Source organism: Anomaloglossus baeobatrachus, chromosome 4, assembly GCF_048569485.1.
Source record: "Anomaloglossus baeobatrachus isolate aAnoBae1 chromosome 4, aAnoBae1.hap1, whole genome shotgun sequence".
Lineage (NCBI taxonomy): Eukaryota > Metazoa > Chordata > Amphibia > Anura > Aromobatidae > Anomaloglossus > Anomaloglossus baeobatrachus.
The window spans coordinates 638,517,632-638,534,099 of record NC_134356.1 but is presented as its reverse complement, the minus strand read 5'-3'; the positions used below and the strand labels follow the sequence as shown (position 1 = coordinate 638,534,099).

At 44.5% G+C, this 16,468-nt stretch overlaps 1 protein-coding gene across 1 annotated transcript in view; it reads left to right on the top strand.

Moving 5' to 3' along the window:
- Positions 1 to 16,468, top strand: part of DMTN (dematin actin binding protein) — a 59,537-nt gene that overhangs the window by 17,640 nt on the left and 25,429 nt on the right. Inside the window, exon 3 of the mRNA XM_075346452.1 lies at positions 9,746 to 9,804. Within this exon, the coding sequence (XP_075202567.1) occupies positions 9,787 to 9,804 (18 nt within the window). The 5' untranslated portion in view covers positions 9,746 to 9,786. The remainder of the gene's footprint in view (positions 1 to 9,745; positions 9,805 to 16,468) is intronic.

Sequence of the window (16,468 nt, the reverse complement as noted above, 5' to 3'; positions counted from 1 at the left end):
CTGAATTAATGAGGATGGCTTAAACTACCAGTCTGAAATTATAGGTATAGGTCCACACTATCATAAAAGATAAGGATGGGTTCTGTAGCACCAGCTTAAACTTATAAGGATGGATCAAACCACCAATTTGAAATGATAGTGATGGGAGATGGTTCCATACCACTGTTAGTGACTGAGTACTGCAGGATTTATTGAAAACCTTTTATCTTACTCTCTAAAACGTAACATTTATTATTATATTCATATTAAAATACTATAACAATTACTAAATAATTGGAAGAATTTCCAGATATATCAAAGGGGACATCAAAGTCGTGATTAGTGATAGTTAAGTGAAGTCCTAATATAGGTCAGTGGGCAGAGGGTGTACACCACCTGTTGTATTTAGTTAGGTATATAGTTATGATGAACTAAGGGGATCTAAATATTCCCTGATGTTACCCCTACCTTGCAACGGAGGTCAAAAACACCTTGATTTTTTGGGTGCCCCCCGTTCCTCGGCGGCTATCCCTAAATGCCCCTGTCACTATAGAGATTATCTTATCCCACCACCAGATAAAATGTGCTGGAGTGCAGATTCAGTCATATGTCATAGTCAATACAAAGGGTTAAGTCCAAATTTCATGTATATACTTGAATTTTCAGTTCTCAGTCTATAGATTAATCAATATGGCTATACTGCTGAGAACATACATGAGTTAATAGATCTAATCAGAATGATGGACCTGTGGTCCCAATACTTATCCTGCCAGGACTAGCTTGATCCCAGCTTAATCCCAACGCGTTTCCCCCCAACGTCTTGGGGTTCATCAGGGGATATCGGTATAACAATTTATTTCTAGTTAATTTGGGCCATCAGTCTATAATGAAAAGGGGATAAACATTCCTTAATTTCATATATGACATTTTAATCAACATATGACCCATATTGAATTGCACATACCTCCTCATCACATCAATCCATGTATTAGGAGTTCTGTGTAGTCCTCATGTGGTTCAGTTAAAGTTCTGTTGGAGTTCAGTAACCCCCCATATGATGTTCTATATCAATAGTCTAGGAGCTCCCAGCAACAATACTCTGGAAGATTCTGTGGCTAGTGAGTGCCTGCAGTGGCAGCGTTTCACTGCTGCATCAGATCCATATGTCTGGTGCGCGTGCTAAATAGATGTATATAAAGGGTACTGGTTCCCTCCCCCCAACACACAGGCACAGTCCGCCCATTCCGTTTTTCAAAATTCCCGCCTATGGGCGGTAACCGTGTCACAGCTAGTTATCTCTATCAGACGCTGCGCTGCGTTCCATGCCTCGTTTTCACATATAACTTCAGCACTGAATCCATTGTCAGTGGCTGGTTCTCCGGCTAAAAAACGCCCCCCTGATTGTTCATTGGGCGGCCAGACCATGTGGTCCTCAGCGACCCACGTGGGACGCATCTTGATTCCGCCTCCTCCCTCATTATATCGAGTGCAGCAAGGAAAGGCTGCATTTCCTGTAAAATACTTCGTTCCGCCCGCCCAAAAGGGTGCGCTCACATTACGGACGGCGGAAATGCCAGGTGCTGCAGAGAGACTGACACCATAGAAAGCATTGTTGCGTTCTATCTGATACCATAGTTAATTCTGAGATACACTGAGGACTATATAGGGATTCCTCAGTCGAACGGTTTTGATGTTATTTATAATGATTCAATTAGTAGCAAAAAAATCTACTATTAAATAGGGGTTTGGGGTAATTTTTTGCAACTTATGTACCAATACTATAATAAAAGAGCAATACACTTCATCCTTAAAATAATATTTATATATAGGGCTTTTAGATGGGGAGGGGGGGGGGGGGAGAATTTTTGCAACTTATGTACCAATACTATAATAAAATTGGCAACACACTTCATCCTTTAAATATATTTATGTGTAGGGAAAAGGATGAAGTGTGTTGCCAATTTTATTATAGTATTGGTACATAAGTTGCAAAAATCCCCCCCCCCTCCCCATCTAAATTCCCTATATATAAATATTATTTTAAGGATGAAGTGTATTGCTCTTTTATTATAGTATTGGTACATAAGTTGCAAAAAATTACCCCAAACCCCTATTTAATAGTAGATTTTTTTGCTACTAATTGAATCATTATAAATAACATCAAAACCGTTCGACTGAGGAATCCCTATATAGTCCTCAGTGTATCTCAGAATTAACTATGGTATCAGATAGAACGCAACAATGCTTTCTATGGTGTCAGTCTCTCTGCAGCACCTGGCATTTCCGCCGTCCGTAATGTGAGCGCACCCTTTTGGGCGGGCGGAACGAAGTATTTTACAGGAAATGCAGCCTTTCCTTGCTGCACTCGATATAATGAGGGAGGAGGCGGAATCAAGATGCGTCCCACGTGGGTCGCTGAGGACCACATGGTCTGGCCGCCCAATGAACAATCAGGGGGGCGTTTTTTAGCCGGAGAACCAGCCACTGACAATGGATTCAGTGCTGAAGTTATATGTGAAAACGAGGCATGGAACGCAGCGCAGCGTCTGATAGAGATAACTAGCTGTGACACGGTTACCGCCCATAGGCGGGAATTTTGAAAAACGGAATGGGCGGACTGTGCCTGTGTGTTGGGGGGAGGGAACCAGTACCCTTTATATACATCTATTTAGCACGCGCACCAGACATATGGATCTGATGCAGCAGTGAAACGCTGCCACTGCAGGCACTCACTAGCCACAGAATCTTCCAGAGTATTGTTGCTGGGAGCTCCTAGACTATTGATATAGAACATCATATGGGGGGTTACTGAACTCCAACAGAACTTTAACTGAACCACATGAGGACTACACAGAACTCCTAATACATGGATTGATGTGATGAGGAGGTATGTGCAATTCAATATGGGTCATATGTTGATTAAAATGTCATATATGAAATTAAGGAATGTTTATCCCCTTTTCATTATAGACTGATGGCCCAAATTAACTAGAAATAAATTGTTATACCGATATCCCCTGATGAACCCCAAGACGTTGGGGGGAAACGCGTTGGGATTAAGCTGGGATCAAGCTAGTCCTGGCAGGATAAGTATTGGGACCACAGGTCCATCATTCTGATTAGATCTATTAACTCATGTATGTTCTCAGCAGTATAGCCATATTGATTAATCTATAGACTGAGAACTGAAAATTCAAGTATATACATGAAATTTGGACTTAACCCTTTGTATTGACTATGACATATGACTGAATCTGCACTCCAGCACATTTTATCTGGTGGTGGGATAAGATAATCTCTATAGTGACAGGGGCATTTAGGGATAGCCGCCGAGGAACGGGGGGCACCCAAAAAATCAAGGTGTTTTTGACCTCCGTTGCAAGGTAGGGGTAACATCAGGGAATATTTAGATCCCCTTAGTTCATCATAACTATATACCTAACTAAATACAACAGGTGGTGTACACCCTCTGCCCACTGACCTATATTAGGACTTCACTTAACTATCACTAATCACGACTTTGATGTCCCCTTTGATATATCTGGAAATTCTTCCAATTATTTAGTAATTGTTATAGTATTTTAATATGAATATAATAATAAATGTTACGTTTTAGAGAGTAAGATAAAAGGTTTTCAAGTGATCCTCTAATTTAATAATTGAAATTGGTTTATGATAATATGGCTGGCTTCCTATCGGGGCCATTAAATACGAATAGGTGGCTTAGTGATGCTGAGGAGGTATTTTCAGATAAAGCCCTAGAAATTACAACTACTGGCAAACCAAATCTTAAATCAGTATTTTCGGAACTACAATTGGCCTACATTAATAACACAAAATCTTGGTGGGAGGTCCAGTCACTGGAGCATTATATCAAACACAATATTGTGCCCAGGGGCCTCAGGGTTAATATTATACCAGCTGAAAGAACCAGAACACCACAACTCATTAAGAGGTGGGAAGAAGAATCATTGGCCTCATCTCTGAGATTTATGAACATACTGTTGGAGGAGGAGAGGTGTACATTGGAAATAACTCAGAAGAATTTACACACAATAAGAGAAGAGGCCCTAAAATTTAAAGGGGACCCTGAGTTCCAGACAAAAGAACTGACATTACAGGCCACCATAGACAAATACCAGCAGAATATAAAAAACCGCAAACACAAGCGGTTCATTAGAGACCTCGAGGATTTCAAACACAAGCGAGCTTTTAATTGTCAGGAAGGGACAGGGGATATATCATCTTCTGACATCTCTGACACGGAAAACAGACCAAGGGATCCTAGACCAAGGGTGAATAAAAACAGGGGGGAAAGACAGAGAGGGGGAAGAAGACGATGGGAACAAATGGGAAACAGGGACCATCAGGGACCCCCAGACTATCAGACTGCGGGAGGATCAGGTCAATCATCGGTACCTTTACCCTCTTATGGACCCTCCTCCTATACCCCCTCCTCTCAACCCCAAGCACCAGCACCGTCCTCTTTTTTAGGGATACGAGACCCTTATACATTCAGGGAAAGATACCCCAGAAATGTGAGGAAATGGTAAAAATATCTGCAAAGGAGGGACATCAGATTTATAACTTGTCCACATACAGGCTATCAAAAACTGAGGAAATGGTACTTAATAGAGGCCTATCCTTTGTACCTACCACGCATTTTGATTCTTTCACCTGGATTAAGGACATTGAACTCTTTCTAAGAAAACTCAGATGGAGGAGGTTTTTTAGAATGAATGATTTGGCTGAATGCCGTAAGTTAGGTATCCCTCTTGAATCCTTGGAGGACGTCAGGCTTTTAGCGGGCCTGTCGGAAGGTGATAATAACTCAATTGGTGTAGGTCCATTCACTGATTTAAAATTAAAAAGCAAAAAGATGCCACCTGTTACGGACTGTAACAGTCTAGATATTTTTTCAAAACTAGTGGCAGATGAGATTAGGAACATTAAACCAAAAATGTATAACTGTGAACCCAACCTGACACCCTGTGAGAGGGAAGCCCTCTCTAACCTGGAAAAAAATCAACTGATAACTATAAAGCCCTCAGATAAAGGGGGCAACGTTATAATTATGGATACACCAGATTATGTGAAAATGTGTACCAGAATATTATCTGATAGAAACACCTATGCTGTCCTCACCTCGGACCCCACTAGGGAATTCATGTTAGAACTTGATAGCATGACACTAAAGGCCTTGGATAAATCCCTGATCTCTAGGGATGAATACAACTTTCTTAACAATCGATTCCCAACTATAGCTACATTCTATTCTACCCCTAAGGTCCATAAAGGTCTTCACCCACTTAAAGGACGACCAATTGTTTCGGGTATAGATGCACTGGGACAGAACCCAGGCATATATCTTGATAAAATACTTCGCCCCTTTGTCACAACGCAACCGTCCTACATTAGAGATACCACAGATTTACTGTGTAAACTGGATGGAATACAACTGGATGCCAATACCATTCTGGCATCCATTGATGTGGAGCAGTTGTATAGCTGCATTCCACATGACAGGGGGCTAGAGGCGGTACAATTCTATCTGGATGCAAGAGGGAATCAATTTAGGGAACACAACATGTTTGTGATCCAACTCCTCACATTTGTACTTACCCGAAACTATTTTTTATTTAACAACCGATTCTACCACCAGCTCAGGGGCACCGCGATGGGGAGCCCCTGTGCCCCCATCTATGCCAACATGTTCCTGGGCTGGTGGGAGGATAGGGTGGTCTTTGGGGACGGGGATGTCATATGGGGACCCCAGATTACATTCTGGGGTCGTTACATTGATGACATCCTCGTCCTCTGGACGGGGGATGCAAGAACTTTTCAGGAGTTTGTTGCTAAACTTAACATCAATCAGCTAGGCCTAAGATTCACATATGAGATAGGAGGGGACAGTTTGACCTTTCTGGATACAAAAATTTACAAATATGAAGATGGCACTTTGGGCACGAGTGTGTACCGCAAACCAACAGCTACTAATAGCCTCTTAAGGTGGGAGAGTCATCACCCCTTACCGTTACTTAAGGGAATACCAAAGGGGCAGTTCCTTCGTGTCAGAAGGAACTGTTCATCCCTTAGTGAGTTTAATAAACAAGCACAGCAACTGGGCGACCGGTTTTTAGCAAGAGGCTATCCTTCCCATGTCATTAAAACAGCCTTTAGGTCGGCACGAGACACCAACAGGAGAGATCTATTGACCCCACGTGTGAAACCAGCGGTTGAATCGATCACAAGACTCATTGGACCATATGACGACCAGAATCATAAAGTCATCAGTATTCTGAGACGTCACTGGGGTATATTACAGGCAGACCCTGATCTTAAGGATTTCATCACCCCTCACCCAAGTGTCACCTATAGAAGGGGGAGAACCATTAAAGATATGGTGGTCCATAGTCATGTTGAGCAAAAAAGAGGGGAAGGAACTTGGCTTGATCGTAGACCGATTGGTACTTTTAGATGTGGTTCATGCAGCTATTGCCCATACATTGACCAGACAAAAACTTTTGTTAATCTGACTACAGGCAGAAGATTTTATATCAACAGTTTTGCAAATTGTCGGACAGAGGGAGTTGTCTATAGATGTACATGCTCGTGTCCACTGAGCTATATTGGCAAGACTAAACGCCAGCTTCGTATACGTATAGGAGAACACCTGGGGGACATAATACACAGGCGAGATACACCTATTGCCAGGCATGTGACACAATGCCACCAGGGAAACCCGAAATCCATTCAATTCCAGGTTATTGAGGTCATTTCGAAATCTCCAAGGAAGGGCAATTGGGACAAGAGAATCTTGCAGCGGGAGGCGAAATGGACCTATCTACTTGATACAATTAATCCGAGAGGTCTGAATGAAGTTCTCAGTTTTGCCAGTTTTATCTAACAAGGGTTTCCTTTCCACCTTAGTCATTTCTACATTAGAAAAAACCCCGATATATTGGATTATAGACTAATTAATTCCAGTAAAAGACACCTGGGAGAAGGGTGTAAATTCATCTTGGATTTGAGAGAAAAAATGAAAATAACATATTGAATTGCACTCCCCTCATCTTCCATATAGGAGTTTTATACTGTATAAGGACTGTATATATTCAGTATGTATAACCTTCTAACTGTATATGTGTGGTTAATTACTAAAAAATAAAAAAACATACAAACCCCCCCCCCCATCTAATTTCCCTACACATAAATATATTTAAAGGATGAAGTGTGTTGCCAATTTTATTATAGTATTGGTACATAAGTTGCAAAAATTCCCCCCCCCCTCCCCATCTAAATTCCCTATATATAAATATTATTTTAAGGATGAAGTGTATTGCTCTTTTATTATAGTATTGGTACATAAGTTGCAAAAAATTACCCCAAACCCCTATTTAATAGTAGATTTTTTTGCTACTAATTGAATCATTATAAATAACATCAAAACCGTTCGACTGAGGAATCCCTATATAGTCCTCAGTGTATCTCAGAATTAACTATGGTATCAGATAGAACGCAACAATGCTTTCTATGGTGTCAGTCTCTCTGCAGCACCTGGCATTTCCGCCGTCCGTAATGTGAGCGCACCCTTTTGGGCGGGCGGAACGAGGTATTTTACAGGAAATGCAGCCTTTCCTTGCTGCACTCGATATAATGAGGGAGGAGGCGGAATCAAGATGCGTCCCACGTGGGTCGCTGAGGACCACATGGTCTGGCCGCCCAATGAACAATCAGGGGGGCGTTTTTTAGCCGGAGAACCAGCCACTGACAATGGATTCAGTGCTGAAGTTATATGTGAAAACGAGGCATGGAACGCAGCGCAGCGTCTGATAGAGATAACTAGCTGTGACACGGTTACCGCCCATAGGCGGGAATTTTGAAAAACGGAATGGGCGGACTGTGCCTGTGTGTTGGGGGGAGGGAACCAGTACCCTTTATATACATCTATTTAGCACGCGCACCAGACATATGGATCTGATGCAGCAGTGAAACGCTGCCACTGCAGGCACTCACTAGCCACAGAATCTTCCAGAGTATTGTTGCTGGGAGCTCCTAGACTATTGATATAGAACATCATATGGGGGGTTACTGAACTCCAACAGAACTTTAACTGAACCACATGAGGACTACACAGAACTCCTAATACATGGATTGATGTGATGAGGAGGTATGTGCAATTCAATATGGGTCATATGTTGATTAAAATGTCATATATGAAATTAAGGAATGTTTATCCCCTTTTCATTATAGACTGATGGCCCAAATTAACTAGAAATAAATTGTTATACCGATATCCCCTGATGAACCCCAAGACGTTGGGGGGAAACGCGTTGGGATTAAGCTGGGATCAAGCTAGTCCTGGCAGGATAAGTATTGGGACCACAGGTCCATCATTCTGATTAGATCTATTAACTCATGTATGTTCTCAGCAGTATAGCCATATTGATTAATCTATAGACTGAGAACTGAAAATTCAAGTATATACATGAAATTTGGACTTAACCCTTTGTATTGACTATGACATATGACTGAATCTGCACTCCAGCACATTTTATCTGGTGGTGGGATAAGATAATCTCTATAGTGACAGGGGCATTTAGGGATAGCCGCCGAGGAACGGGGGGCACCCAAAAAATCAAGGTGTTTTTGACCTCCGTTGCAAGGTAGGGGTAACATCAGGGAATATTTAGATCCCCTTAGTTCATCATAACTATATACCTAACTAAATACAACAGGTGGTGTACACCCTCTGCCCACTGACCTATATTAGGACTTCACTTAACTATCACTAATCACGACTTTGATGTCCCCTTTGATATATCTGGAAATTCTTCCAATTATTTAGTAATTGTTATAGTATTTTAATATGAATATAATAATAAATGTTACGTTTTAGAGAGTAAGATAAAAGGTTTTCAAGTGATCCTCTAATTTAATAATTGAAATTGGTTTATACTGCAGGATTTACTCAGCTACCATAATTTCATGGGAGTGGTAAATACCTTACCACCCTTCGTATTTCATGGCAAGTATGGTGGCTCAGTGGTTAGCACTGCAGACTTGCAGCGCTGGGGTCCTGGGTTCAAATCCAACCAATAACACCTTCTGCAAGGAGTTTGTATGTTCTTCCCGGATTCTCTGGTTTCCTCCCTCACAAAAGATGAAAGGGAATTTAGATTGTGAGCCCCAATGGGGACAGTGATGATGATGTCTGTAGAATATGATGGCGGCAGATAAGTAAGCAAAATAATAATGCCAGTAATGTTGAATAAGGCTGATTCCTCAGGTGGAGCCATCAGTACAATAACCCAAACTATTAGGAAATGGTTATTGCAGTCTCAACATTCAGGGAGATGACAGAGTTATGAAATAGCAATGATCATGGCATCAGAGGTGGTGTGGCACTCTACTGGTGGGCTTACTACTGGGTATAGATCCTTCTATGAAAGGTGGGGTCTACCACAATTTGTAACGCCCTTGTTAAATGTGACCCAATTCCTGCCAGTCAATCCCGAAGATCATTAGTCCAGAAATCATTGTTCTAATAACCAAGGATTAATGTAGATTATCACTTTTAAATCCAGAGTAACCTCCGAATAATTACTCACGCAATGCTGATACCCTGTGCTGTACCAAATAATCTGCCCCAGCACCCAGTGACGAGATCGGAGGAATTGGACAAAATCATGTGTGTATATACTGTATATACCGCGTACACAAGGAGCAAAGCTTGTGAATGAATTCTGTTCTCTTTCACCTCTAGATCTCCGGTATATACACAGAACACTGAAACTCAACAGCTGAATGGAAAAGTTTCATAAGGTAATATCCATGAGGACGTCTACGTGTCCGTACACTACTGACATGGCAGGACGGACGTAATGACACCATTTATTTTACAATGTAATATATTGAAAAAACTGGAAAACTTCCAAGTGGGGTAAATTGGGGAAAAAAAAATTACATTCTCCTAAATTTTTGGGGTTTTCATTTTTACAGAATTTGTTGTGCAGTAATAATGACCTGGTGACGTGATGAGGGCAGCTATGGAGTTACCAAACTTGTAAAGTTTTCTTTATATTTTAATGTTTTATAAAATTCAGAACTTTAAAGCTTTTTTGTTTCTGTTGGTGAAGCTGTGCCAGGACATGTGCAGTGTGTTTGCATGGCTAGGTGTAGTTTTTATAGGTGCAATTTTGGGGTACATACGTTTGGATTAGCGATGGGCGAGCGTGCTCACCACTGCTCGTTACTCGATTGAACATTGGTATTTTTGGTCTCAACTCGAATACCGGGTATAATGGAAGTCAATGGGAAACTGGAGCATTTTCAGACTCTGATGCTCAAGTCTTGATCGCGCATCACTAGCTTTGATCTCTTTTTATTCCATTTTTTGCGTAATGTAAGATGACTCAAAAATGCAAATTCAGGTGATTTATTTTTTTATCCTTTACTTACTTTAGTCCTCCTGGGGGATTTTGTACTATATACTGCAATGCTTTACTATTTCAGTATATCCTTGGCTCCAACCTTTTTTACCTTGAGAGCCATATTGTACTCTGTGAGATGGGCATGAGCCACATCCGGCGCCCCTCACACCCAGTAATGACCCCAGATTTCCTTACTACCGTTATAAGAGTTGATGGCACCCCGACCTCTTGTGCTGCTCTTCCTTATAAGCAGTGTACATCCATGTGTTCCCACAGTCCCCCCTTTTGGTACTCTTGAGCACTCCCACCGCACTACCGCAACCAGCTTCGAGTACCCCCCTAATTGGCACTATCTGTCCCCAGCTTATTATATATAAATAAATATATATATATATATATATATAGTGTTGGGGGCAAATTGACAGCTGGACAGATGTGAACTAGGGGGACTTAAAGAATGAGAGCGATGGCGCCAAAGAGTATATATTGTACAGTTGCTAAGGTGGGGCCCCGACATGGGATACTCACCACACTCGGGTATATGAATACACACACAAAATGCGCCACACACTACCACGTACTTGAACACATATACCACCCTCAGCACACATCTCACCACACATACACCAACCTCGCCACATAATCGCCCTAAACACACACAAGTCTGGGATTATCCTTCAAAAATAAAAATCTGATTAATAAGCAGCCAAACTACAAGAACAACAAATGTACCACATAGGAAATACGGTGGCTGTCAGTCTGGGGAGGGCTTTCTGTTGCCTGGAGATTTATCAGGCTGCCAATAGCAACCAATCACAGCTTAGCTTCTATTTTGCTACAGTTAATTAATCTGAGCTCTGATTGGTTAATATAGGCAACAATTTAATAATTACATTTCTATCTATTTGTTTTGTGGTTTTTGTGTGCAGAATACATTTTTGTTAATACATTCTATTTTGTTAACAGCAGTTATTAACCCGGGCGAAGCTGTACTAGCTGTACTACCCGGCTTCGCTCGGGTTAATAACTGCTGTGAACAAAATAGAATGTATTAACAAAAATGTATTCTGCACACAAAAACCACAAAACAAATAGATAGAAATGTAATTATTAAATTGTTGCCTATATTAACCAATCAGAGCTCAGATTAATTAACTGTAGCAAAATAGAAGCTAAGCTGTGATTAGTTGCTATTGGCAGCCTGATAAATCTCCAGGCAACAGAAAGCCCTCCCCCTGACAGTATATATTAGCTCACACATACAGATATAGACAGGTCATGTGACTGACAGCTGCCGTATTTCCTATGTGGTACATTTGTTGTTCTTGTAGTTTGGCTGCTTATTAATCAGATTTTTATTTTTGAAGGATAATCCCAGACTTGTGTGTGTTTAGGGCGATTATGTGGCGAGGTTGGTGTGTAACGGGGTGCCAGGGGCGCCTCTGGGCTTGTAGTCGTGGCCCCTTCTGTCAGGCTTACCCCTGGCTCCGCCGTCACTATCGGGACGGGAGATGTCTTGGTGGGGCAGAGTGTGGTGGTGCAGATGTCGTCCGACGTATAAACACTCTCCAGGCATGGTTCGATGCAAATAAAAGACATTCTTTATTTCACAACTCTTTCCAAAAACCGGCAGTTACAGATGACTTCACGTTCTTTTCTTAGCTGGGGAAAGCCTGCCCTGACGTCTCCTCCAGTGGGGATGTGCCCGGCTACTCTACTTCACCTGGCTCCCACTTATGGCTACCCACAGCCCGGACCCACACCGGGACTGCTTCGCACTATGAGGTTCCGCCCGCTCCTTTTCTCTCCGGCTTCCCTGTTCTTCCAGCTCCCTTCTTTCTTTCTTTCTGCCCACTCAGCTCCACACTCTGCCCCTGGCTGTTTCTTCTCTCCAGTCCCGGACACAACTGCCTTCAGCACACACTTCCTTTCCCCCTAAGCTGCCGGCTCCTCCTCCCTCCTGTACAGTTTCTATGGGGACAGCATTAACCACTTCAGAGAAAACCTGTGCTTCCTTGTAAGGGGTCTGCCCACCCCTTACATACCTCCCCTCTTTAAGCCTAAGCCTCCCGGCAAGGCACAAATCTAAACTCACATTTTAAAACTAAACAAAGTCATTTTAATGAAACTGCGAACATGTTCACCTGAGGGCACCCGCAAGGGCACACCAGTCCAGCGCCCGGAGTTCCTCCTGGAAGCTCCCGGTCTTAGTCGTGCCCGGAGGCCGTCGGCAGGCACTCCCGGTCTTAGTGGAGTTTCTGCCCAGAGGCTTTTGCAGCACTCCCGGTCTTAGACGTTAGCTGGCAGGAACACAACTCGGCAAAAATCTTCTTAACGACGCGGAGGGAGCCCCTGGCTCAGTCCAGCATCAGGCTCTCTTCCGGGCTCAGCAACTTGAACGGTTACAAACAACACACCTTCTTCCGGCTCAAAACAACGCCGGTGTTGAACAAAAACAGGCCCGCCATCTTCCGGTCTTGAAAAGTCACTCCGGATGATATGCACGTTGCCATTCGGCTCGTTGGGCCTGCACGTACTCCGACAGGGACTGTCCGGGCAACCGGCGCAGCCTCCGGAAGGGCTTGTAGTTGGCGGGTTGCTCCAACGTCTCGGGTGGGAGAGTTCAGCTAGCACCGGTCTTTGCTGCGACCGCCGCCGGTATTGGCATTCCTCCCACTCGATTTCCTGTTGCCACTGTCTGGCCTCTTGTGTAGTGGGCCGCTCCGGTCCTCCTGGCACAGCCGGTAGGTTAAGGGTGGGTCCTTCCGCAGCCGCAGTCTGCTTCGGGCGTCCTCTGCCCAGGCTAGTCGCTACTAGTGCGGCTACCGCAGCTTGCTGTCTTCCTGGAGTCTCCATCTTGCTCGGAGTCAGCGTTTCTGGTAATGGCGTCAGGGTCAGTGGAGATGCTGGAGGAAGTGGAGGCGGGCTTACTTTTCCCGCTCTTGGGTATACTCCACCCCCAGTCTCACACATCAGGTCGACCCCTACGCGGCGGTTCTTCTTTTTCTCTGGAATACCGCCCACTTCACATATCTTCCTTCGTGCCCTGGGACCGGCACCTCCCCTCTTTGGGCGGAGTACTCCGAACTTCTTTTTCGGCACCGGCCAGCCCCAGGCTCTTCTTTTGGCGCCAATTCTGCGCGCGCTTTCTGAGTCTTCACAGACAATGGCCATCTTGCCACCATCTTGTGCCCGGTCCAACGCCTTAGGCACTTCTTCCTCTTCCCACCATGGGATCGGGACTCTTTTCCAATAATCTGGATCCAGTGTCCTCGGCATCACTTGATCTCCTTCTTCTTGGAGCGGGACCCCTTGCATATGATCCGGATTCTGCCGACTACGCCACATGTAACGGGGTGCCAGGGGCGCCTCTGGGCTTGTAGTCGTGGCCCCTTCTGTCAGACTTACCCCTGGCTCCGCCGTCACTATCGGGACGGGAGATGTCTTGGTGGGGCAGAGTGTGGTGGTGCAGATGTCGTCCGACGTATAAACACTCTCCAGGCATGGTTCGATGCAAATAAAAGACATTCTTTATTTCACAACTCTTTCCAAAAACCGGCAGTTACAGATGACTTCACGTTCTTTTCTTAGCTGGGGAAAGCCTGCCCTGACGTCTACTCCAGTGGGGATGTGCCCGGCTACTCTACTTCACCTGGCTCCCACTTATGGCTACCCACAGCCCGGACCCACACCGGGACTGCTTCGCACTATGAGGTTCCGCCCGCTCCTTTTCTCTCCGGCTTCCCTGTTCTTCCAGCTCCCTTCTTTCTTTCTTTCTTTCTGCCCACTCAGCTCCACACTCTGCCCCTGGCTGTTTCTTCTCTCCCGTCTGGGACACAACTGCCTTCAGCACACACTTCCTTTCCCCCTAAGCTGCCGGCTCCTCCTCCCTCCTGTACAGTTTCTATGGGGACAGCATTAACCACTTCAGAGAAAACCTGTGCTTCCTTGTAAGGGGTCTGCCCACCCCTTACAGGTGTATGTGTGGTGAGATGTGTGCTGAGGGTGGTATATGTGTTCAAGTACGTGGTAGTGTGTGGCGCATTTTGTGTGTGTGTTCATATCCCCGAGTGTGGTGAGTATCCCATGTCGGGGCCCCACCTTAGCAACTGTACGGTATATACTCTTTGGCGCCATCACTCTCATTCTTTAAGTGCCCCTTGTTCACATCTGGCAGCTGTCAATTTGCCCCCAACACTTTTCGTTTCACTTTTTCCCCATTATGTAGATAGGGGCAAAATTGATTGGTAAATTGGAACGCGCGGGGTTAACATTTCGTCTCACAACATAGCACCCGGCGCTGCCCGGGATAGTAACTGTCTCTCTGTTTCTCTCCCATTCTCTGTCTGTCTCCCCCTCTGTATATATCTCTCTGTCTCTATCTCTTTGTCTGTCTGTCTCTTTCCCTGTCTGTCTCTTTCTCCATCTGTCTCAATCTCTTTCCCTGTCTATCTATCTCTTTCCCTGTCTATCTATCTCTGTCACTTTCCCTGTCTGTCACTTTCCCTGTCTGTCTCTTTCCCTGTTTGTCTCTTTCCCTGTCTGTCTCTTTCCCTCTCTTTCCCTGTCAGTCTCTTTCCCTGTCAGTCTGTATCTTTGTCTGTGTCTATCTCTTTGTGTCTGTCTCTTACCTTGTCTATGTCTGTTTCTTACCCTGTCTGTGTCTGTCTCTTTCCCTGGCTGCATTGTGACATGCCAACATTCCATATAAGGGCGTGGCTGCGCATTCTTCTGAAGTTTTGGCTGCACTGTGGCTCCGAGCTCCATTCGCTTTAATGGAGGCAGGTTTTTTGGCGAATAACTGTAAAGAGCGGGGTTAAAATTTCCCCTCGAAACATAGCCTATGACGCTCTCGGGGTCCAGAAGTGTGAGTGTGCAAAATTTTGTGGCTGTAGCTGCGACGGTGCCAATCCCGAACATACACACAAACATTCAGCTTTATATATTATATATATATATATATATATATATATATATATATGTGAGAGAGAGAGAGAGATATCTTCGCTGCACGGCCATTATATGCACATCCAGATCTGCTCCGCTGTGTGGGGCTACTCACAAAAGTCACATCTGGAGACTTGGTGCTCTTTTGCTCTTAATAAATTTCTGCTTGACCTCATGCTAATGCCCCAAACTGGCTGACAGTCACGAGCCAAGTGTGGCTCCTGAGTCTCATACCCGTGAGCCACATGTGACCCCTGAGTCTCAGCCCCGCAAGCCACATGTGGCTCCTGAGTCTTAGCCCCGCAAGCCACATGTGGCTCCTGAGTCTCAGCCCCGCAAGCCACATGTGGCTCCTGAGTCTCAGCCCCGCAAGCCACATGTGGCTCCTGAGTCTCAGCCCCGCAAGCCACATGTGGCTCCTGAGTCTCAGCCCCGCAAGCCACATGTGACCCCTGAGTCTCAGCCCCGCAAGCCACATGTGGCTCCTGAGTCTCACCCCCGCAAGCCACATGTGGCTCCTGAGTCTCAGCCCCGCAAGCCACATGTGACCCCTGAGTCTCAGCCCCGCAAGCCACATGTGGCTCCTGAGTCTCAGGCCCGCGAACCACATGTGGCTCCCCAGCCTCAGCTGGCGGATCCCAGCAGTGTATCGTAAAAAAATCAAAAACTTCCGATAAAGTCCACCCTTATACAGAGCAATGATTCGGATGACCACTACGCTATATCACAACCATACATAGGAGCGCTCACTCTGTCCAGGGCTCCTGTGTTCTCTTTGAAAGAGCCACTGTCACACATCTCTGGCAGCAGCTCATCTCATAGAAAATAACAGGATCAACAGTCCGACATCAGACATGCTGGACCCTTATATAGACCAACATCATTCCTGTGGAGGAAGATTGAGATGCATCCAAACACATTAGATTATCAGCTAAATCTGTCAATATTAGCAGATTCAGCCTACAGAAGTCTCATGGTTATGAAGACCTAAGTGAAGCTAAACATACACTGTGTGCAGAATTATTAGGCAAGTTGTATTTTAGAGGATTTTTTTATTATTGATCAACAACTATGTTCTCAATTAACCCAAAAGACTCATAAATATCAAA